Genomic DNA, 24,787 nt, shown 5'->3' with positions numbered 1-24,787 from the left:
ATAGAGTGGATAAAGCTAGTAAAAGATATGGAAAATATAAATTTAAGGCTTATATTCAAGGAGGTCCATTTTTTCTCGAATTATATTCTTAATGTAAAATGTGTACATGTATATAGGGAAAAGATTAGGCTAGTTGATCAATTGTCAAACAATGGACTATAGATTGGTCCAGGAATTTGGAACATATAGGAATAAGTGGGAGGATATAGTTACAAAGTTGAATCCAAGACTGTTTAAATCAACATTTTTTTAGTTAGACCATGCATAGATTCAAAGCTTCATTATCAATACTATTTAGTGACTTTATGTGTTTTTTTGACATTTTAACTATGTATTATATAAGGTGATTATTAAATACTTTTACTAAGTGTTCTTCGATACATATGTCTTGATAACAAACAATTGTATCTCTAAATATATTCCATTTACGAATGAATTTTGCTTCTAGTAATTTAGGGTTGCTTATACGCACAACACAATTTTTAGTTTATACTTTAGTGATTTACTTTATGTCAAAAATAAAGATGTACTTTTTGGTTGTTTTCCCCTACATAATGTAATTTTATTACCATATAATAACATTTTGAATTTCTTTTTGGAAAAAAAAAATAACTTGTGCAATTTTCATAGTTAAGAGTATGTTGAGATTTGAATTTCCTTTCACAAGGTCAATATTGAAGAGTATATTATCCTTCGTATGAATCTTCACATGTTATGACCTATCCCAAGCCTCAATATTAATACATTTAAGATTTTTGTAATTTTACTTCTTCATAGTTAAAATATGTAGTAAACACATCATCCAAATTGTCCTAAACAATAATATTAGAAAATGAAAGGATTTTCCACTACTAACTCTAATGTATCATTTAATTGCTAGCAAGAAAGTTCATTTGGCATGCCAAAATCAGTCCAATTGTAGATTTAAGGTGTTTGTTTTTTAAATACCATATTTTGACCTCCTTATGTGGATATAGGTCATGCACAAATAATATGTACATGTTTTATAGTTGTGTATAATCACTAAGTCAATGGTGACATTCTAGTCTCTTTCCATGGTGTCAAGTCTAGAGTAAGAAAACCCAAGGTTGAGTCCTTACTGGTGAATGTCTAAATAGTGTTAAGGTTATGTACTCAACATTTTGTTTAGGCTGAAAATATTTAGAAATACATTCGCATTGAAACTAAAATAAAAGGGTCATGAAATGGTCAAAGTGAACAAGAAGAGACAATTATAAGCTAACATGTCACAGAGCCAAAGAGACAAAGCATGTAACTAATTATGAAGTCTTTATCTTTTAATGTGTTCAAAAGAGATTAATCCTTGAGAATATATACATTGAATTTACAAATCAACTCCTATCCTATTCATGCAAGCATGTATAAAGGTCAAAATATTACATTTTGCATTTTTTTCTTTTTTCAATATATGACTCCTCTTCATGTTTATAAACATCTTGTTCTGCTACGTAAAGCATCCTCAATATTGTTGTGTTGTGTTAATATTGTTGTCTCTAATGAGAGCTAAGGGGTGGGGTTTCTATTGATAGATGATGACGTAAGGTTTTGTTGATTATTTCCCCAATGAAGTGGAAAATTTGATATGGCTTATTTTTTAATTGATTTTTTCTACATCTAAAGAAGGATGCTAGTGAAGAGCATGTGTAGTGGAAGATTACAATTTATTGTTTATGGTGAGTTTGATTAAATAAGAAACCTTTTTCTAATGAGAAGATGATTTAGTGATTAAAAATAATCAATAATCAATGAGAAAGCGTTGAACCTCAACAACCTCTCCAAATTTTCTCCAAAAATTTTGGGCCCTTACTCTTCAATTTTTTTTTTTTTTTTGTAAGCTTCGGTAGGACCCTCTCATTTTCCACAATTTTACAACCTCGCAGGATTCGAACTTGGGTGGAGGGTGTGAAAGCCATCCGCCCCAGCCATTACATCATGCACATCATGTGCTACTCTTCAATTTTATTTTATAAGTTTTTATTGAATTTATTTTTCAATTTATTTAATTTTTGAATATTATGACATTTGTAAATAATTACAATTGTTAATATTTGTAAAATGTGTTAAAATAAATAAATTTCCAAACTCAACAACATCAGATACCGGACATATGGCTTAGACTCGTTCATATTCTTTAAAAGTCTCACTATCTTATAATGTAATCGATGCACAATTTTGTGACAATAGACTGAAGATTTTACCATCGTCCAATATCAAATTATAAGAGACTTATTTTAACAGTCGAAAATTCTTATTTTGATAGAATCCTCGATATTTTGATAAAAGGACATTCAAAAACTTTGTGTCGGATATTGATATTTCTTTTTAATAGGATTTCATCAAAAACTATGATATCATGATATCGCTATGCCACGATGTTCCATGCTTGACGAACTATTACATGTCCTACCTCAACTATTTTACGAGTCATCCAATATGAAAAGTCTTGATGTCAATAGAGTGATATAGCACCCCCACTTGTCCATTTGATAATAGAAATTTTCATGTCAATTCACACCTATCGCATATCAACATATAAAGTATTGATGATTCATTAATGGTCATTTCATAAAGTTCTTGATATACCGATATGACAACACAACATGCCACATCATACCTAATCAGCTTTTGACTCGTGGCCAATGCTGACATGACACCTGACACGTGGTATTCAAATTTTGACCTTTACGTGGCTCTAAAACATTAAATATGGCTAACATGTCTCACCCATTGTTTTCACCACATTATCCTTGAAGACATAGTAATCACATCACCCATCCTTCTGAGATATCAACATATCATTTTATGATTATAAACATTTTTTTAAAGTTATGATATTTGATATTAATAATAAATTTGATTGTGATTATGTTAATTAATCACATGGTAGGTAGATTAATAAATAACCTTTTTCATAAAAACAGAGGATGATTTGGTATTATGATTTCTTTAAACATTTTTTTAAAGAAATATCAGGATATTACTGATTCAAGAGGATTTTGTCAGATTAGTTGCACAAGTTCAGTTTCATCATTAGCATTTAGTGTCTGGTGTCTTTAGCTTTGATAGTGATGTTTATGGTTCAGGTTGTTTGGAGATGTCAATGGTTTTCATGGTGTTCGAAGGATAGGGTTTTGTACCTAGTTGTCGATATTTGATTGTCATCAGTACTGCTGGGGTTTGATTGTCGACTCATGTTCGTCATTAGCGTTCAATCTTCATTTGTATCTAGTGTCAATTCAGTGTTTTGGTTCATGGGTATCATCATGTGAGTTTTTTTGTAACATTGTGGAAAATGTCACAAATGGATTTAAAAAAGAAGAAGAAAGTGATGAAGTCTAATCCTAAATCATTGCTAAAACCTATGCTTCAAACATAATGACAAACCCTAACACTTAAAAGCCTAACCTAACACCTAAAACCCCTAAACTAAACCTAAACCCATGTATTAAAAATACATTAAAATACATGACCCTATGGTATAAACCCTCTCGGGTCATTATAATGTAATAAAACATTACAAATTATATATAAAATAGTCCTAACTCGCTCGGGCCATGAACAAATTTTAATTAAAAAAAACATTACAAACCATGTGAAACATATATCAGTCCCTAACCACTGAGTTAACTGCGTCGGGAACCACGTGCTATGTGAAAAATCATTCACCGGGTGGAGGTTACATAAGACAGTTCCTGCAGTGGTTAGCCACATTGGAACCACGTGTCATGTGAACATGCAGTTAAGCGACGGAGGTTACAACCATAGCGGGTAGGGTAACTGGGCAGAGACTGTGCCGGAAGCGGTCACATTTAACCGTCAGAACTCACCATTAGCGGAACCGTCGAAGAGGTGTTCGCCTGTGGTTAGACCGCAACCCATTCACATGGGCGGTCAACCAACTCTGCGCAGTCAGCTGATCGCCAACAGATTATGTTTATTATAAAGTTTATTTTTGGGTTTTTTCATTTGTTTATGCAGTTTATTATTGCATCCACCTTGTAACAAAGTCCTAGGTGTCTTTATGACATAATGGCAAACCCTAATTGCAACTCATTCATCCCGAACTCAACCTAAGGAGGTTAGAGCGAATTTGCAGGGTTATAAAAGGCAATGTTGCTCATTGAAGAAGATAGAGTGGTTTTGAGTTCTAGAGTGCAGATTCTAGAGGATATAGGTGATTTTGTTTTCAGTATAACAGGGGCATCGGGAGTCGGAATTGGAAACTGAGACAGGTGTTGGAAAGCTAATTCAGAGACATTTCTTGTGATAGTGATTAGAAGTGCCTCTGTTCATGATCAATCTGGTCAATTTGTTGTGTAATTGACCTCCTCGGATTCAATCCTAATAAAATGGCCAACCATCTTGAAAGCGGACCAGAGACGCAGTCCATTAGGGACAAACTCCGTAATCAATCTTGTTGTCTGGTAGCACTATGTTTTTACTGTTTTCACTTCTGATTACATCTTTCTTATCTTTTAATTCTATCGTCAATTCATTCCTTTCCAAGCAGTTCTCACAATAAAAGCACTTTCAGTTAACGTTCAGTTCACTAACGGCACTAATCAATTCTACATCAGTTTGACACATGATCATTTCAGATCAACTACGAACATTTTTTTTCAAATACATGATGTCCTATACCCAATATCATTAAGTAAGTTTAATTGTGTTTTAAATGGAGAATAGCACTAATAAGTTTTCAATTTGATAAATGGTTATGGTGTACATAGTACATTGTTTTCAAAAATTGAATGAATTTTGATACAAATTTGTTGCCACGGAGGATTTTAAGTAACGTTCATAATTAATAAATCACAAAATATTGAAATATCCATAGTCTTGATTTAAACAATTTCCCACATTTTCATTTGAACATTTTTTTATTGGCAAGGTTACTGAGTTTACTTCCTAGTTTGCCTGCATAAAGGTATGATGTTATTTTATTAAGTTTTAATAACATTTTTTCTTTTGTTGAGAATTGTTTTTTTTACATATCTTCCTCATGAATGTTTCAAATTTGTGGAAATGGTTCCAAAAAAGGCCAAAAATAAAATCAAGGCTACATATTTTGTAGACGAGGATGCAACCAATCCAAATTGAAGCCAATTTTCTGGTACATTCTATAAAATTGCAGGCATTACAAAAACTAGAGCGAAATTTATAAGCTTCTTCAAAAAGGAGATTTTGTAAATGAAACCCCAAAGGATAGAAATAGATGTGTTGACATTTGACATTTGATATTCATTCCTCCATAAAGTTGTAGTGTGGCATGTGTTAGACCAAACATCACACTTAGAGGGGGGGTTGAATTAGTGTGGCAACAATTTTATCATTTCACAACTTTATCACTAAGCAATTATGCAGCAATGTGTCATAACTATTTGCAACACATCAATAAATAAAATAATGCAGAAACCATCATCACATCGATAATGCATCAAGAAGCCATCACAAAGATGACACACATTTTTAAATGGAAACCCTTATGGGAGAAAACCATGAATTCTTCTTCTTCTTCTTCTTCAATACATTACATAGATTTGCAAGCAACAACCTACTGGAGGAACCCACCCCCAAGGCATGTAAGCAACTACTTTTTATAGGCTACAACCTGATTGAGACACCAACCTCAAAAGTGTGCAAGGAGGTACTCACTATAGGATACAACCTGATTGAGGTACCAACCTTAGAGTTGAACAAGCTTCGACTTGTTGTAGGCTTCAACGTGATTGAGGTGCCAACCTCAATGGATGCACCAACCTCCTTCTTCAATTGCTTGTGGACATTTTTCATAATATTTCAAACTAGATCCACCTATTTTTCAATCAATATAAGTCTTCAAACAGATCATACTACTCATGTTATAATTCTCTCATCAACCTCTCATACTCTATCGATACTCTTTTCCAAATTATTCACCAATTTGGTGTTAGGTCCCTACAATACTAGTGTAGCCCCCTTATTGTTATTGTTAGTGTATCCCCATTATTGTTATTGTTGTGTCTATGTAGCCCCCATATTGTTATGGTTTTCCCCCATAGAAGCCCACTATTTTTTTTTTTGCTAAGTAAGTTTAATCTATTAAGAGAAGAAAAAAGATATTTACAGAGTGGTTCTGGCTGTGAAGGAAAACAACCTATCTTAGCTTGCCGAATAACTAGTTCTAAGACTGCCCCAACAGAGGGGAAACCAGTCTGATAGTGCGGGAATTACAAAAAAGAAGACATCACTAAACATGTGCCACAGTTTTCTGGAAAGTGCTAAGAAAACAACATAAAACCAGCAATTCATCCTCCTGGGTGCGCCTACGTGGACAAAAAAGAAGAAGAACCAAAAGTTAGATGAAGTGCCACCTGGCATTGGTAATTTGGGTGATGAACTCCTCCGTGGCAGGTTCCTCCACTATCGGGCAGCTCCAATCATCGTGGTCGTCTGGCTGAGATTGGCCCTTGTCCTTTTGCTCGCCTTCTCTTCTTCCTTCAACCAGCTGCGTGTCCTCCGCTTTCATCTTGCTCTTCTCCATGGCTGGCGTGGCAAGCTGAGGCTCTGAATCCTCATGCCTTTCCCCCACAACCTCCTTCCCTTTCTGATTGGGCTGTCCACCATGCGAAATTTCCTTGTCTTTGTTTGCATTCTGCTGAGCACTGTTTTGATTGGGTTCTGCTTTAAGCGTATCGCTCATGAGGAAGGGCATCTGGGTGCTCTGAACCGCTTCCTCAGAGAAGGAGATGGAAATGATTGCGGTGATAATAGGCTGATTGAGAGTGCTGTGGAAGTGGAAGAGCGTGGTATGAGGGGAGTGATGCTGGGGCAGAGGGAAGGGAGCTGAGCGAAGGCCTGCTCTACCCCGTCTGTTTCTAGTATTGGGATAGCGAGGATTTTCTGCTGAGGAAGAGGGAGAGCCCGAGGTGCTTCGCCTCCTGACCTGCTGTCGAGAGCTTCCACCCCTCGAGCCGCCCCTTCTACTAATCAAACGCTGTCGCACCATGATGGGATAAGGAACAAAGAGAGTGCCAAGGTACTCTGAGAGTGGAAAGAGGAGCAAATTAGGAGCAGGCGGAGGGCGCGACTCAGATACCAAGCAAAACCCAGCAGCCTCCCATATCCCACCTTCGTCAGACCATCTATGCATATAGAGCTTCCAGACGAGTCTATTGCAATACATGAATTTAACTTCAACCGCCTCCCCTCGGATATCCCCCGCCATTACTCCTGCATTAAATGGAGCTGAAGCCCAACTTGGCCTGAAGCATGCGGAGGTGATGGTCCGTTCCGTGTTCATGTTATGCATGCCACCTTCCTAATGCGTGAAACCATATGATCTCCCCTGCCTCTATTGTAAACGCGTCCCGTCCGTAACCAGGTGGTGCTAGGCTGGCAGGTGTCGTCCAGCTTTGCTGCACCCCTGTCCTGTCACCTTATCTATCTGATGAAGCACCCGCATCTGGGGAGGCTGCATCCTTTTGGACCAGAATTTTGCATTCCTGTTCCTGTTCATGATTCTGTATTATATCTAGGGCCCCTGTGAGAAGAGAGTGCCTATTTTCTACTCCCAGGTTGGCAAGGAGATCCGCTACCTTGTTTCTTTCCTGCCTAACATGGTTGAAAATGATTGCTCTGTTGGCGTTGAGAATATTTTCTATGGCTTCCAGTCTGGCCTCAAGTCTCCAGCTAGTGGAGATTTTATTCGCATGAGCTCCATTGAGCAGCTGTTTGGCCATGTTGATGAGGATTTGGGAGTCTCCTTCAATCTCCAGAGGCTGGAAGCCATGGTGTTGGGCTAAGAGTAATCCCTGCCAGAGTCCCTCCAGTTCAGCTGAGTTATTTGTGTCCCATCCTATATTGCCGAAGTAGATTAAGGGAGGAGAACCCTTATGATCTCTGAAAATGCCGCCAAATCTTGCGTTCCTTGGGTTACCCTTAGAAGCTCCATCAAAGTTGAGCTTGAATCTGTGTCTTGGAGGGGGGAGCCAAAGATGCTTACTGATATTTGTTTTTCCTATGGGATTGCAATCTGGGCTTCCTTGCAGGAGTTGGAGGTTCCAATTTTCCCATATGGTTTTCTCATTTGCCTGCATGGGAAAGTCATCTGGGAGCCAAGTTTTAAGCGACAAAGTCTCTTTCAGGTTCTTGCAGAACTTGTCCCAGATGATTTCTGAAGGACTGCTTTGGTCTTTGAAAATACGCTTGTTCCTTTCTTTCCAAATAGTCCATATAAGGAGGCCAGGAATGATTCTCCATAGATGGTTAAGGATAGCGCTTTTGTAGGGTGTTGTAGGGAAAAGTATCCGATTCGGATGACCCTATCCCACTCTAAGGGTGATAGTACCTCAGCAACAACTGTAAACAAAACTACTTAAGGTTTACTTCTTTATGAAAGCAAGAGAGAATGAAGAAATGCACTAACCGTTGCCTTGCGCTTAATGTCGAATCCAAACTCTTCTCTTTGCTGCTTGCTCCTAGCTCCTTGCTCTTTTGCTGGCCCAGCTACAATGAGATCCTGCAAAATAACAAAGAAGGAAACTACAAGAAGCATGCAATCATAACTGATTCAAGGATTAGCATAAATCAAATATACAATTATCACAATACATCATTGAAACAAGTGCATATAGAAGAACCTCAATAGCTTTTATTAATGGAAGAAGTAAAGTTCTGAGAGTGTTACAACCATTGAAGGCCCCAATCCAGCAACACCTCCCAGCAGAAAGAATTTCTCCTCTTCACCTCCTTCAAGCAATCACCCAATAGTTCTATAGTGAAACCAACAGCATATCATTACTTTGCACAAAATTCCAGCCCCCTGAGCTCATAGGAGAGAGCTCAATATATAGATGAATTGAGAAAGGATGAGTCAGCTTGCAACTGATGTGTAGCTGCCTTGTGTCCTCTCTCTCTTCAGTTGATCTTCAGTTCTTGAGTCCACTTGGAGAACCTTGCTTCCACTTGGAGAAACAGAGCCTCTGACTCATCACAAGGCGAAATCCCTGATCCAAGTGTCATTTTTGGAAGATTCCAGAGCAATGACTCAGTGTGCCACTTGTCCCATCTCGCTCAGCGCAGGTGGCCTTTGTTCTACTTGCTTTGCAACGCAGGTACACCATGGAGGAGCTGAGTTTCAGCGCAGAAGCCTAGTGGAGCACCTGCTTTGATTTCAGGATTGCTTGTTTTTGAGTGTTTTCAGGTGGAGAACTGATCTGAGAGCTGTTGGTTTGCTGACCTTGTTCCTCTAGGGGTAGGAACATCATGTTTAGGGACTTTGGATCCCTTGGATTATTGACAATTCATGCCTGATGCTGCAAGGCACAAAATTGTCTATAACAGATGTCCCCTAAAGTATGAGGTCGTTTATCGGGTGAAATGCTTTATTAGGAGGATCCGAAGTTCATTCAATCTGCTGAGAAGTGTCCTGTAATAAGATACAATACAATACATTATTTTTCATACTTTTTCATGATCTAGCTGAGGCGGGCATTCCCATGCTCAACTTTATAAATTCATTTTGGTACATAGAACAGACGATCGTCTGATGGTAGACTGATAATTCTCTGCTGAAATTATCATCCTTTGAGAAGGATGATCATCTGCTGCAATGATGTACACATCAAATGTCTTTATATCCTGAATATATATCGCAGCCCGGATGGACGAAACTAGATCCGGGGTCTTCAATCTCTTCCGATCTTCACTCGATGTACAAGTCGATCCATGTGAGAATTTCTTGAAGTCGAACATGGAAAGACATCGCTTGATTACCGGTCAATAATGTAAACCGTTAACAAGCGCGAGAGGAATCACCGATAAGGATGATGACCCTCAAGGTACAGCAGTACAATTCACATGGTGGGAATAAAGGACTTGGCATCGACCACCATGCAAAATCCTCTGGTCGAAGGTCATTGATGTATACCTGCCACCGGAAGTGAGAAACTTGCCATTGAGGCATGCAAGCTTCAAAGTACTGAAGGGGTTGTTCCTAGATCAACTCCTTGGATAATGAGATGATGTCGACAAGGAGCGATCCATCAAAGGAGGGCCTTAATGAATCCCACATCATTGACACGGAACAGAGCTAGTGATTGTGATGAGGTGAAAACAAACTATGATGTATGATTCAGGGTGGCGGTCATGAAATGGATGAAGGACAATGTATGGCAGTGGATGGGACACGGTTGACTCTTTGCAGAACAACATCTCTTGAACATATAACGACACTGATGTGATGGATCGGTAACATTACCCCAAATGTGGATGGTGTGGCGAGGACCATGGTGATGAGACCGGTGAATGAAACAACCCAACCCGATGTGATACGGAGGACAAAGTGTCATGTTCAAGAGCGACTTGCTACCATTAAAGCTGTGAGGTTCTCCCAATTTTTCCCCAGTCATTGCTGACCAGTACCTCTTTATTTTTGTCAAGCTTGAGGAGGATAACATATGCTTGTTCTATAACCTGCCCATCGGGCAAGCCCATTGCTATGTTTTAACGAGCCTAGCGATAGGGAAACTCGTTCTCGTCTAAAGACAAGTTTGTCGCTATTTAATGAATTTAACGAGTCTAACGACAAGGATAACTCGGTCCTTTTCATTTTTAGAGAGTCTGAAAAGGTACATAAAGTCAACTCCAGAATTCCTTTTTCGTCATCTAATCCCTTAAGTCCGAAAAAGTATAAAACAATACAGAAGGGATGAGTTTCGGTACTTTTAACGAGCTGAACAAAACAAGCGCTCGATCTTTTTGTGCAATAATCCCTCAGGTCCAAAAAGATTAAAATCTAGAGGAGGGATAGCTCTTCCGGTCGTTTAACGAGCTGGAAGGCCAAAACTCGGCAAACTTTTCATATTTTACGAGTCAGGAGAAAAGAGCTCAAAGAAGACTCGTCTTTTGAGGAACGAGTGATAAACAGGGATAGCAGCAGATTCCAGGTACATGTTGGAATTTTCCAATCACGGCAGTGTCACAAGGATGGCTAAGTGAAATCACTCTTCGCAGCTGTTCCTCAAAATGGGTAAACAAACATATGGAGATGAACGATTGGCCAAATGAACGGATGGAGGTGAGACTGCAAGAACACGACCAAGGGCTTTAATATGGCTGTCAAAGGTTATATTTACCAAGGTTATTTACCGGTTCATTTTTTCTGGGTGAGCTTGAACTCTAGGGGAAGATTGCTCACAACTTATGTTTATTTTTTAACGAGCATGAACTATGTGCTAAAACTGCTCGGATCTTGCGTTTATTTTTTAACGAGCATGAACTGTGTGCTAAAACTGCTCGATTATACCAGTCATAATACAAGAAACGCCTCATGTGAGATAGCTATTTTTTAAGGAGCTTTATCTCACGAAGCTATGCTCCTATTTGGCAAGTTTTAACTTTTGCCCCTCATCCTTTCTTTATGCAAGCTGGAAACGGCTAATCCTACGAGTTTAAAGGGTTAGACCTACAGGTTTAAAGGGAGGACCTAAAAATTTAAAAAATAAATAGTCGTCCCGTGCTTGCACTCCAAAAGGTTTGCATGCCCCCAGGTATAAAGCATAATTTCAAGGCTACCCCTCTTCTGTCTCACCTTTGTTTTTCTTTGGATGTTCACAGCTACTTGTCGTCTTGCTATATTTTTAACGATACTTGTCTTCTCGTTATTTTTCGGTGCCGACGGTACTTGTCTTCTCGTCAGTTCACTTTTATATTTTCGCAAGATCGCAAGAGAAGGACACCACAGATAAAACATTGGTGTTACGGAGGGAGGTTTGCCTCTTACTTATTATCCGAAAAATGGTTTTGTTTGCTGCCGCAAACTAAACTCTTTTTCCCGGCGATGTCTACCATTAGGTTACTAAAGATGGCGACCACTTGTTGCAGCAATAGAATCTCTTTCTTTGGAGGCTGCCCCTACTTATCCTTCAAAACATATGTTTTAATGGGTGAGGCTTGTCTTCAAAGATGGTTACTACTTGCTACCGCAAATGGTCCCCTTCCTCGGTATCCTGATTATCTAGACAAGGGGAGCGAGAAACAGATTATCCCACTCTCATAACTTTGACAAAAGAATCTTATTCTAGAACAACCCTCCCTTCCATGCCGGACGGGGTACGGACTAGTCATATTCTTCTGTGGAAATTAACTTTATACCCGAGGTTTCCTCTGCCCAAGGCAGGCCAGGGTGCATGCCCCCTGGGTCCCAGTTCTTTCTTCCGAATCACTCGCATTCATCGGGAAGTAGAACCGGGGGTGGAGGCATTCCTTGAGCGAATAAACCGTTAAGGGATGGTATTTGACTATTTGCGATGCGTGATCCTGGAAATGAAAGTTGGTCTACGAGCTTGACCATCCTTCCTTCGTGCGGAAAACACATAACTCTGAAGAGTGAGGACACTATCGCCTCCATGCAATATATATAGTCTCGTCCAAGGAGTAAGTTATAAACCAAGGGTCCCTGGACGACCATGACGTTCATATGAACTGTCTTCCCCCTCAATGTAATGGGAACATTGGGGAGAATCCCTAACGGGCGACTGGTTCCTTTATCAAAACCTGATAGATTTCTCATCTCAGGTAAGAGCACTGGGGAACCCAGTGCTTTCCAAGCAATAGAGGAAAGGATACTCACAGATGCCCCTTCATCAATGATAGTTCCAGCCATCACCATTCTGTAGATTTGGATGATGATTCTGAATGGGATACTGGCTGGTAACCGGGGTCTGCCTAGTTGATTCCAATCAAAGGATACAACCAAGTTGCTTGGTGGTGGGACCGAATACACGGCCGGATACGACCCTGACGATGTTCCTTCCTGCGATAAAGGAATGGGCGCATTGCCCTGATGCTCATCAGAGTCTGTGTTGATGAAAAGAATCTGGATGGTGTCATCCTTACTCTCTTCAGTGAGGGTGTCATTTGAAGATGAATCTTCAACGACGGTGTCATTTGAGGATGAAACCTCCGAAGGAAGAACCGGGTCAACTGCCGTATCGACCTTTAGACTTTCGTCTGGTCTAGATTCAGTTGGTTCATTCTCAATGACTGACACTTCAGCTGACCACTTGATCGGGCCAGCTGGATTTTCAACTATCGAGGGACTTGGCGCGAGTTTTTGGTATCCAGGAGGAAGTCGTAACGGTGAAACCGGACGATCTTCCAAAACTCTCTTTGCCTCATCTAAGAATGGACAACGGTGGATGGCGTGATCGCCTTCACACATCATGCAGGGTGATCTTGGTCTCCCTTTTCGTCCTTCACTCTCGCTAGTTGACGGACTGCAATCAACATGACTACCAGAGGTTGATGCTACCGGATTGTGCAACCTGGGGGACCAGTCCCTTAGTATCCGGGGAATACAAGGACAATCACGATGGAAGTGGGTCCCTTTGCAAATGACACATGGCGATTTAGGCCCGGTCGGTGCAGTGTGTGGATTTTTGTCAGATGTCTTTTGCTTGCCCCCAGTCACCTTCGCCATAGGCCCCTTCTGCTTCTTTTCTCTCTTCTTCTTTTCCTTCTTCTCCATGGGAGGCTGACTTCTTCCGGCTCTACCTTGTGAAGATGAAGGATCAGAGGAAGAATTGTAAGAAGTGGAAGGCTGGTGGGCAGCTCTAGACTGGTCTGACTGTTGATTCGACTGCTCAGGATTTGTGGTGGTCTGAACTACATTAGTTGAAAAGAGCCATACAGGTAGGCCAATTGTCAATCCTGGAAGTGACAATGTGGCCATATGGGGCGCACCAACATCTCCCCAAGAGGAGACGGGACTGGGATTTCCGCCAAGGTGACTTCCTTGGTTGGTGGACTCCATACTTTTCAACTTAAAGATCAACGTGGGAATAACAGGTGATTATGTTCCGTTTAAAATAAATTTTATTAACGACGCTTTTAGACACAAATTTGCTTTTTCATGTTTTAAGAGTCGAGAAAAAGCTAAAGATGACTCTAGTCTCCTTCGATGTATTAACGAGCCCGAAGTGACAAATGCTCGGTTGGACTTTTTCAGTTATAGAGTTTGAAAAAGGCCAAAAGAAACTGCTCTGGAGTTCTAGGCAGAGGGTGTGCCAAACTTTTCGCGAAACCACATAATACGTTTTACGGTACGGGTGGTCGATCTTCGTGAATGCTGTGTTCACTGCATCGCGATCAGTAGGGCGGCCGACACGGCTTCCTATGGATAAAGGCTTTGTTCCTATAGGGGTCTCCCAATATATACGCGACGGTACGTGGGAGCACAAGTCCGTATTAGTGCCACCGACTCTCAGGAGGAATCACCCACCTTCGTAGAGATCGACAGTCACTACGTTTAACGACGCCGGAACACGTCTCTACCTAGACCTCTATATGTTTGCGTTATGTTACAAAGCATTGTTATGTAAATTGAATTTATTTTAATGTTGATCTTGTTTAGCAGTTTTCCTTTAAGGATCACCACGAGATGTATGTAACAAATTCCTGAATGCAGTCTAAGATGAGAAGCAAACTTTTCAATCTTTCAACTTTGAAAATCTTAACTACTGAGGAGAAGAAAGGCAAATCTTTTCACACAGATCATAGAGCACACACTAATGCAAAATTTCCTAAATCAGCATGCAAACAGTCAAATGCAAAATGCACAATGCATGTATTTTCTTTTCCCTTTCTTAATGTTGATGTATTACAAAAAGAAAGTTGTTATATAACTTTGATTTCGATTTAAAGCGAAAACAAACAAGCTTGTCCAAAATCAAAAGACACCTTAAGATTTACTTGTTTAATCCCTGGAAATACATGAAATCAAACCATAATGACGAAAGTAAAAAAAGACTAATCAGCTATGGACAACAAACAAGCTAACTCTTTAGACCAGCAAAATGCCTAACACAGGTTCAGATCTAAGAGGCCAAAGCAAGACTAGTTCACTTTCGTTATGGGAAATTGTAAATGATGTAAGAAATACAAAAGAACAAGTACAATTTCGTTATATAACAGAGGTGGAATGATGGCAAGTAAGGTTGGTTTCAGAATAGGTACAAGACTGGTAACTGGCTGCAAAATCTATAGTGAAAACAGACAAGAAAAAGGGAGGAAACCCCAAATGCATAAGGCAAAATTGGGCCAACGCAGGTGCTGCACAGCCAGTCTGGCTCTCATCGCAGGTAGCCCCTTCGGGACCTGCGTTGCAAAGCAGGTAGCCTGTGTACTACCTGCTTTGGAAAACTAAAGTTGCGTTTTCTCAGTTTCCGGGTCACAATTTTCTCAAAAATTCACAGTTTTTGCTCAAATCAGAAGCTATCAGTCAAGCACACACTAAGGGATGACAAGGAAGATGAAAAGCTATCACTAAGAGCTTACAAGGATCCTTGTAGATCAGCTCTTCAAATCATGAACATGCTCAGAAATGAGCTAGAGTAGCTGCCCTCTACTTCGCTTTTGATATAGTCAAAAGCTTTTCGATTTGGTACTCTTTTGTTCAGGAAATGAATAGCAAAATACTACAAACAATCAAATAGATACAATCCCCAGCGGAGTCGCCAGTTTTGTTGTAGGGAAAAGTATCCGATTCGGATGACCCTATCCCACTCTAAGGGTGATAGTACCTCAGCAACAACTGTAAACAAAACTACTTAAGGTTTACTTCTTTATGAAAGCAAGAGAGAATGAAGAAATGCACTAACCGTTTCCTTGCGCTTAATGTCGAATCCAAACTCTTCTCTTTGCTGCTTGCTCCCAGCTCCTTGCTCTTTTGCTGGCCCAGCTACAATGAGATCCTGCAAAATAACAAAGAAGGAAACTACAAGAAGCATGCAATCATAACTGATTCAAGGATTAGCATAAATCAAATATACAATTATCGCAATACATCATTGAAACAAGTGCATATAGAAGAACCTCAATAGCTTTTATTAATGGAAGAAGTAAAGTTCTGAGAGTGTTACAACCATTGAAGGCCCCAATCCAGCAACACCTCCCAGCAGAAAGAATTTCTCCTCTTCACCTCCTTCAAGCAATCACCCAATAGTTTTATAGTGAAACCAATAGCATATCATTACTTTGCACAAAATTCCAGCCCCCTGAGCTCATAGGAGAGAGCTCAATATATAGATGAATTGAGAAAGGATGAGTCAGCTTGCAACTGATGTGTAGCTGCCTTGTGTCCTCTCTCTCTTCAGTTGATATTCAGTTCTTGAGTCCACTTGGAGAACCTTGCTTCCACTTGGAGAAACAGAGCCTCTGACTCATCACAAGGCGAAATCCCTGATCCAAGTGTCATTTTTGGAAGATTCCAGAGCAATGACTCAGTGTGCCACTTGTCCCATCTCGCTCAGCGCAGGTGGCCTTTGTTCTACCTGCTTTGCAACGCAGGTACACCATGGAGGAGCTGAGTTTCAGCGCAGAAGCCTAGTGGAGCACCTGCTTTGATTTCAGGATTGCTTGTTTTTGAGTGTTTTCAGGTGGAGAACTGATCTGAGAGCTGTTGGTTTGCTGACCTTGTTCCTCTAGGGGTAGAAACATCATGTTTAGGGACTTTGGATCCCTTGGATTATTGACAATTCATGACTGATGCTGCAAGGCACAAAATTGTCTATAACATAGGGACTTTGGTGCCAGAGGCGTATGGAGTTGATGATGTCCTCATATGTTCGGCAATTTCTTTGACAACGGAAACTGGTTTTCTCCCACAGTTGATTAGCCAGAGAACAGGAGTCCAGGAGATGTTGTAACGTTTCCTCTTGAGATTGACAGTTGGGGCATATGGAGGGCCCATGTATGTTCCTTTTTCTTAAATTGTCCCAAGTTAGCATTTTACGATGCCCAGTGAGCCACAGAAATATTGAGACTTTGGGCCAAATGCTCGGAGTCCATACCCTTCCCCAGATGGGATCCTGAGGCGCATCATCTTGGCATTTGATTTTGTAAGCTTCTTTCGTGGTGAAGGATCCTCTTAGGGTATATCCCCATCTCAATAAATCTTTACCTTCAGTATATTTGATTCTTCGTTTTTGGAGCTCTCTTTCCAGGTTTTCTCTTGTCTAGTTGTCGATATTTCTTATCAGTCTGTCAGGGTGCTTCCATTGTCTTGGTTAATCTCTTGTGAGCATTGTTGTTTGACCGTTTCCTTTTGTTGTTCCTCCAAATCACAGCTGGGTGGAAGATTAAGAATGCTGTCAAGCCTGGGAAGCTGATTCCATGCGTCCTTCCAGAAACGAGTTGTATTACCACTTCTAATCTCCCAAAAACTGTGTTGTTGGATCAACGAGAAGTGTTGACTGACAACATTCCACATCAACGAGCCTTTCTCAATAGGGTTGAATCTAATTAGCTCCTCCACTGGTCTGTGGTTGGCGTATTTAGCTGTCCAGATAGCCCCCAGGGCTTGTTTGGTGTAGTTAGCCATTGCCACCAAATTCTCGCATCCATGATTTCATTGCTGTGATTAGGGTCTCTCAGACCTAAGCCTACTTTTTCCTTGGGTTTGCAAGCTGTAGTCCATTTAACAAGGGCCCATTTATGATTTGTTCCATGTGTTCCCCACAGAAAGTTGCGCTGAAGATCTCTGATCCTTTTAAGAGCCCATTTAGGCGCTCCCAGGATTGAGAAGAGAATCTAGAGGGGCATTTCCTGAAGCACCACTTTGATAAGTACTAATCTGCTGGCCATGTTTAGAGCTCTATAGGTCCACGAGGAGAGACAGGATTCAAGCTTCTCTAACAGCCTGCGCCAGGAGGCATGTTTAATGGTAGAGTCAATGAGAGGGGCACCTAGGTAATTGGAGGGCAGGGAGGCTATGGAGAAACCAAGAATGCAGGCAATGGCACGTTGGATGATGGGAGGCGTGTGAAAGACAAAGATTTGTGATTTGGCTTTGTTTATGCTTGTGCCTGAGGCATCTGAGAAGTTCCTCAGAAGGGCTTTGAAGATGGTAGCTTCTTGAACAGATGGGTATTCGAAAAGCATGTTGTCATCCACAAATTGTAGATGGGTGGTAGCAGGGGTATTGTGAATGGATATTCCTTTAAGAAGCTAGGTGTGAAGGGCATTCTTGATGAGTCTCCCAAGCCCTTCTGCCATCAGAACAAAAAGAAAAGGAGATAGAGGGTCCCCTTGTCTGGATACCTCTGGAGGGGCTGAATGGTCGAGAGGGGATGCCATTAATGAGGAGGGAAAAAAAGGTAGAGGAGATTAAACTTTGAGCCCAGCGAACCCACATTGGTGAAAAACCAAAAGCATGTAACATTTTTTGAATGTAAGTCCAAATTAATTTATCAAAGGCTTTGGAGAGGTCAATCTTGAGAATCATACCTGCCTATTTGGAGATAATGAGCGAGTGTATGATTTCATGAGCGAGGATAATGCCATCCAAGATTTGTCAACCTTCAACGTACCCTGATTGTTTCGGTGATATGAGCAGGGGTAACAACGGCTTCAACCTGTTTGCAATGACTTTATAGATGACCTTGTAGATGACATTACAAAGTGAAATTGGGCGAAATTTGTTCGGAGTGATAGTGCTATCTTCTTTGGGGATGAGAGCAATAAAAGTTGAATTGAGCGATGGCAGCAGCCAGTGAAGAGATCGAGATTCCTCCACCACTTGCCATAATTCCCCTTTTATGAGCTCCCAGAATGAGTGGAAGAAGGTGGTGGAGAAGCCGTCCGGACCCGGTGCTTTGCCTTCCTTGAGCTGCTTCATGGCTAAGTCCACCTCCTCGGGCATTACAGGTTGGAGAAGGAGTTGGTTGTGTTCTTCTGTGATGACTTTTGGTACATGTTGAGTGATCTTTTCTATGGCGTTCCTTCTGTCAATTTCAGGTTCTTGTAGGACTTCCTGAAAGTGATTGATAAATTCCTGTTCAATCTCTGCATGGTCCTCCACTCTTCCCCCCCTTGCTTTTGGATAAAGGAGATAGTATTGTGCATTCTTCTTTGAATAATGGTTATGTGGAAGAATTTGGTGTTTCTCTCGCCTTCTTTCAACCATCTAGTTCTGGAATTTTGCTTCCAGAGAATTTCTTCCTGCTTGTTTCTCTCCTCCATTTGATTATGTATGTGCTTCTCCCGTTCCAGAGTTCCATCCTTGTATCCATCTATTATTATCTGTTGCTGGAGATCCCTCATTTCCTTGTTGAGGTTTTGTTGGGCCTGAAAGATATTTCCAAAAGTCTCCTTATTCCATCTTTTGATTTGGGCTTTCAGATACTTGAGTTTCTGTTGGAATTGGAACATTTTTGATCCTTCTGGCACCGAAAAGTTGTTCCAAGTAAGTCTGATGAAGTCTTTGAAAGCGGGATGAGATAACCAACATGACTCAAATATGAAAGGACGTCTGGTGGAGTTGCCTGGTCGCTGCCATTGGAGCGCTATAGGCCAATGATCAGAGCCGGAGTATGGGAGGATGGATGCTGAGAGGTCGCCTTTGAGATGTATTGCGCTATCCGAGATGAGGAATCTGTAAATTTCGAAGCAATTTGATGCTTCCCATCCCTACGATTGCTCCAAGTGTGAATGCCATTGGAGGTTTGCATGTCGATAAGCATGTTGTTGTGGATAAAATCTTTGAAGTGGTCCGTTTCCTGATCCATCTTGGCCCGACCTCCCTTCTTTTCCTCTAACTTGGTGATCATATTAAAATCTCCACCTATGAGCCAGAGAGAGTGCGCTCTGTTGGAGTTGAGAGTTGCTATGGTGTCTAAAAGAGAAATTTTATTGGGAGCATCCTGCGGAAAGTAGACATTGGTCAGGTGACCATGTATGTTGGTTCCAATTATATGAAACATTGCCTGGATGATGTTGTGGGATGCGTGGAAATTTGACAGCAATATTGCTTGCGTGTTCCATGAAATTGCTAAGCCTCCAGATGCACCTGATGCATCCACTGCCACTGAGTGACATCCTGGCCAAGCTTTTGAAAGGATGCTTCCCAGGGTGTTACTGTTGCACTTTGTTTCCCGCAGGAAGAATATCTGGGGCTGTTCCTGCCTTATCATATTTTTAATCATTCTGAGTTTCCCAGGGCTATTGAGCCCTCTTACATTCCATGATGTGAGCTTCATTTTTCACTGTGTGGAGTGGGCCTATAGTACTTTGTCAGTTTAGCATATCTTCCTAAGTCGACCAGGATTTTCCCTACTGCTATATTTCTCTGGAGATCTGTCTTTCTTCCCCTCTTTTTGGAGTCCTTTGGAAGGAGGTTGCCATCCCATTGACTTCCTGGTTGTATACCCAATTGCTGTTGCTGATATGCTCTGGATAATATAGTTTCTAGAGTACTGAGCTGATGCTCTTGGATTTTTTCATACTCCTTCTTTCTACAAGCTTGCTCCAGTCTGAAAATGTCTAGCCCTTTTAGATCTATGCTTTCCGGTTCTTCATCCATATGCTGCACTTGACTACTTTCCTCTGAGATAAGCACTAGTTGCCAGGATTGATTTTGTGGTTCATCCGTCTCCATGGCTTTGGATGTCCCTTCAGGGTTTTTCGGGTCTGCTATGGGAGTTCCGCTTGATTTAGATGGAGTGCCCTCAACTTCCATATACTTTACTTTCCCATCAAGTCCCTTTTGGCTCTCTTTGGGGGTTGCATTGTCATCCCTGGGGTAAGTGATGCATGGGAAGAACCAGGGGGGATGGAATGCAGAGGAGGAGATGGGCATGGAGCTTTGCTTTGAGTTCAAGGGTTGTTCTTCTAAGGCTTGTGCTAGAATTTCAAAGCTATTACTCGTAGAAGGGATAGAAGCAGTATCTTGCTGGGGTTTTTTCCCGGTGGAAGGTTTTTTGTGCGCTCGTTTGCGGCTAGGGACCTTGGTAAAGCCATCTTGGGCCGGCAGTTCAGAGGGATCAGAGGCAGTGGATTTGGCATTTAGCGGACAATCCCTAAAGAGATGCCCGTGAACATGACATTTGCGGCAGCGAAAAGGTACATGTTCATAATCCAAGGGTTGAATCCATTCATAATCATCATGAGAGAGACTTACCAAGTCCGGTAGGGCTTTGTCCACGCGCATGAAGACACAGATGCAGGCATAGGATGTGTATCTTCGAAGCTTCATCTCTTCCGATGCTTTTACGTATTCCCCCAGTCCATTTCCAATGTCTTTGAGCAACCCTTCATCCCGGTATTCCTCTGGAAGTGAATACATTCTGATCCACACTGGAGCCCAGGTGAGGTCTTCCTTATCTGGGTTAAATCTTGCTACCCAATCCCTTAGATACAATCCTACTGAGTTGAAAAAGTATGGCCCCTCATCCATGATTCTGAACATGTCTTCTAGGCACAAGAATATCAAAGTAAAGAACCCCTTCGGTCCTAGCTGCAATGTTATATGGCCCTTGGGTTTCCATTTAGCAGCGATCCAGCCATACAAGGCTTTTTCTGTCAGCCAGAATCCTATAATTTTCCCGATGAGTGAATGATCCGTCATATATTGGATTCGTTCATTGATCTTCTGACTGGGCAGTTCTATCTTGGGTCTTTCAGCTGCTATTGGTTTGCAGGTTTTCGAGGTAACCTTGGTCGTATCCTCTGGCTTGTCTTTTCCTTCTGGTGTTTCACTGCTCTTGTCTGACTGACTGGCAGGTGCATTGAGCTTATGCTACTTCGACATCTCACTTTTATCCGCCTCTGCATGGATCGATCCAAAGACTAAAGACCCTGTTTGCCCTGGCGGCGAAGTATTGGATGAGGGGGAGGGCTTTGATGTTATAGACATTTTTGTGCCTTACAGCTATAAGCATGAAATGTCCATAATCTAAGGGATCCAAAGTCCCTAAACATGTTGTTCCTACCCCTAGAGGAACAAGGCTAACAAACCACAACAATTCACAGAAGTTCTCCACCAGAAACTGCTCAAAAACAAGTCAATTCAGGATCAATTCAGAGGCTCCACTAGCTGTCTGCGCTGAAATGCAAAGTCTGCACTGGCTACCTGCACTGCAACGTAGCTAGAAGCACTACCAGGGTGCGCTGAGTGAGAATTGCCAAATGGCAAGTTCATTCAACAAGGTGTCAAGACCCTGGAAGCTTCCAAAATCTTCCTCAATGACACTTGCCTCAGTGAATTCGACTAGTGATGAGTAAGAGGTTCTCAATCTCCAAGTGGAAGCAAGAACCTCCAAGTGGAAGCAAGAACTAACAGAGGGAGAGGACACTAGTCAGATCTCAAGCTGACTCATCCTCTCTCCAAACATCTATATATGGATCTCTCCTCCATGAGATCTAGAGGCTGGAATTTTGTTATTGCAAAGAATTGCTGTTTGTTTGAGATTGGAATCATTGGGTGCTTAATGCTTTGAGGGAAGGTGAAGATAGGAATTTCATTTGCTGGGAAGGAGATGCTGGATTGGAGCCCTCTGGGTTGTATCTCTTCCTGAACCTTGTTATTCATCAATAAAGCTATCTTGGTTTCTCCTATATGCTGATGTGTCTTTGATGTATGATTGCATTAGTGTATTTAGTTTATTTCTAATCCTGAACTAGTTATGAATATGAATCTATGTCTTTGTGTAGTGTTCTCTTCTTGTGATCTTGCAGAAACCTCTTGAAGCTGGGCGAGCGAGAAGGCAAGTAGCTAGGAACTCCCAAAGAGAAGAGGAACCGGATCGAGGGACAAACGAAAGACACCGGTTAGTCTATCCATCTCTCTTCATTCTTAATTCATAAAGGAAGAATACTAGAATAGCTGTCTCTGTTTGTTGCTAAGGCACTGTCACACCTTAGGTGGATAGGATCATCCTGCATAAGCATTTTTCCCCACAACAAATTGGCGACTCCGCTGGGGAGATCTGCTTAGTCATTTTATTTGTGTTTCCATCATTGTTTGTTTCATAGACTCAACAGCAACAATCGAACTGCATCTGCTATTCTCAGATGCAAAGTAGACAGCTGCTGCTTTGATCCAATCACTGGATTTGTCTATGATCTGAACAATGGACTCACACATGATTTTATGATCCTTTGTGATAGATCTTAGCCCTTCCTCAAAGCATCCCTTTGATTGTACCTTGCTTGTTGCTTTTATTTGGCCTGAAACTGTAGATTAAATAGCAAACTGTGACCCAGAACCCAGTGAGGAACTCTCGTTTCTCCTTCAGCACAGACTCTATGAAGAGGTTCTGCATTTCAACGCAGGTCCCGTGAAGGCTACCTGCACTGAATGTCAAAACCTCTGTGTTGAGGGTGCGTTGATCCAGTTAGGCCTTGTGCAGTTGGGGTTCTCTGCTCTGTTTTTCCTTGTTTTGATCTCTGTTTTTTGCAGCCTGTAACCAGCATAGGTACCTGTCTGATAACTCCTTTTCTCTGCTTAAATTCCGCCTCCTTTTGTACAAAAAGACTGTGAGTGTTTTTATGTGTTTGTGGCGTCATTTGCAGTTTTCCTTTGCAAGAGTGAAATAGTCATCCTGTAGCCCTTGATTCAGATCTGTTGATTGTGATCTTAGGAGAGAGTTCATTGGCTGTTTACAGTTGGTTATACATTCATTTTCGCTTTTGGTTTGATTTTGTCTCTTTTTGAGTGTCAAAGCAAGTATTCATTTCGAAAATCGTTAAGTGTTGTAATCTCTTCTACCCTTTCTGATTTCGAAAAAGTAAACTTGTTTGTATTTGTCATTTAAAAGCAAATTCAAAGTTGTACAAAAAGCTTTCTTTTTAGGCATCAATATTAAGAGAGCGGAAAACAAACACCTGCATTGTGCATTTGCATCTTGATAGTTTGCATGCTTGATTTAGGAAAAGTGCATTTAGAGTGTGCTGATTGCTCTTTGAGAAAAGATGGTGTCTTTCTTTTCCCTTTGTAGCTAGGATTTTCATTGTTGAAAAGATATAAAAGCTTGCTTATCATCTTTAGACTGCATTTAGGAATTGTATCATACATCTCGTGGTGATCCAAAAAGGCAAACTTCTAAGAAATATCAACCTAAAATAAATTGAATGAACTTAACAACGCTTTGTAACTTAACGCACAACATAGAGGTCTAGGCTAGAGACGTGTTCCGGCGTCGTAAAGCCTGGTGACTGTCAATCTCGCTGATGGTGGGTGATTCCTCCTGAGGGACGATAGCGCCAGTACGGATTGTGCTCCCACGTACCGTCGAGTATATATTGGGAGACCCCTATAGGCATAAAACCTTTATCCTTAGGAAGCCGTGTCGGCCGCCCTACTGATCGCAATGCACTGAACACAACATTCAGGAAGATTGACCGCCCGTACCTTAAAAAGTATTCTGCGGTTTTGCGAAAAGTTTGGCACACCCTCTACCTAGAACTCCAGAGCAGTTCCTTTTGGCCTTTTTCAGACTCTATAACGGAAAAAGTCCATCCGAGCATTTGTCACTTCGGGCTCGTTAAAACATCGAAGGAGACTAGAGTCATCTTTTGCTTTTTCTCGACTCTTTAAAATTGAAAAAGTAGGTTGTGTCTAAGCGTCATTAAAATTTATTTTAAACGGAATAATCATCACCATTCCCTCATTGATCTTCGAAGTTAGTCTCTTTTCATCGTAAGTTCTTGTAGAATCGCTAGAAAATCTTTTGGATAGACTAGATATGTCTGAACAACCGTCGACATCCAGGACTGTGTCATCCGACACAGCAGCGGCAGAGCCTCCTGCTGCTACCCCAACGATGTTCGATGGTATACCATCTGTCCCGGCAAGTTATCAACAACAAGCCAGAGTCCCATCAGGGACTGCTTCGATGACATGGTTAGTTCCTATTTCTTCATCCGGATTATCATCTGGTATTTCTTATGTTGAAACTCAACAAATTAATCCAATGTGTCTTCAAAGGCCAATCTTCCCTTTAAGTAC

General features: G+C 41.2%; 1 protein-coding gene across 1 annotated transcript; it reads right to left on the bottom strand.

Annotated features, from left to right (window-relative positions):
• Positions 1–7,439: 7,439 nt before the first annotated feature.
• Positions 7,440–21,235, bottom strand: LOC149262691 (uncharacterized). Its single transcript, XM_089381417.1, has 2 exons — positions 20,960–21,235; positions 7,440–8,093 (listed from the first exon to the last, which is right to left on the bottom strand). The coding sequence occupies exons 1-2, from the start codon at positions 21,233–21,235 to the stop codon at positions 7,440–7,442; spliced, it is 930 nt and encodes a 309-aa protein (XP_089237543.1).
• Between the last annotated feature and the right edge of the window lie 3,552 nt (positions 21,236–24,787).

Source organism: Pinus tabuliformis, chromosome 6, assembly GCF_031772625.1.
Source record: "Pinus tabuliformis cultivar Carrire ecotype Pingquan chromosome 6, CPIR1, whole genome shotgun sequence".
NCBI classification, from domain to species: Eukaryota; Viridiplantae; Streptophyta; class Pinopsida; order Pinales; family Pinaceae; genus Pinus; species Pinus tabuliformis.
The sequence above is the reverse complement of the archived record's forward strand: the minus strand, read 5'-3'. Positions and strand labels throughout refer to the sequence as shown.

Excerpts from the sequence above, each read along its gene's own strand:
- LOC149262691 (XM_089381417.1), bottom strand. The coding sequence starts at position 21,235 with ATGGATGAGGGGCCATACTTTTTCAACTCAGTAGGATTGTATCTAAGG. Across the intron at positions 8,094-20,959 it reads ACAAAGCCCTACCGGACTTG|GCAAATGAGAAAACCATATG; the intron begins GTAAGTCTCTCT and ends TTTCCCATGCAG.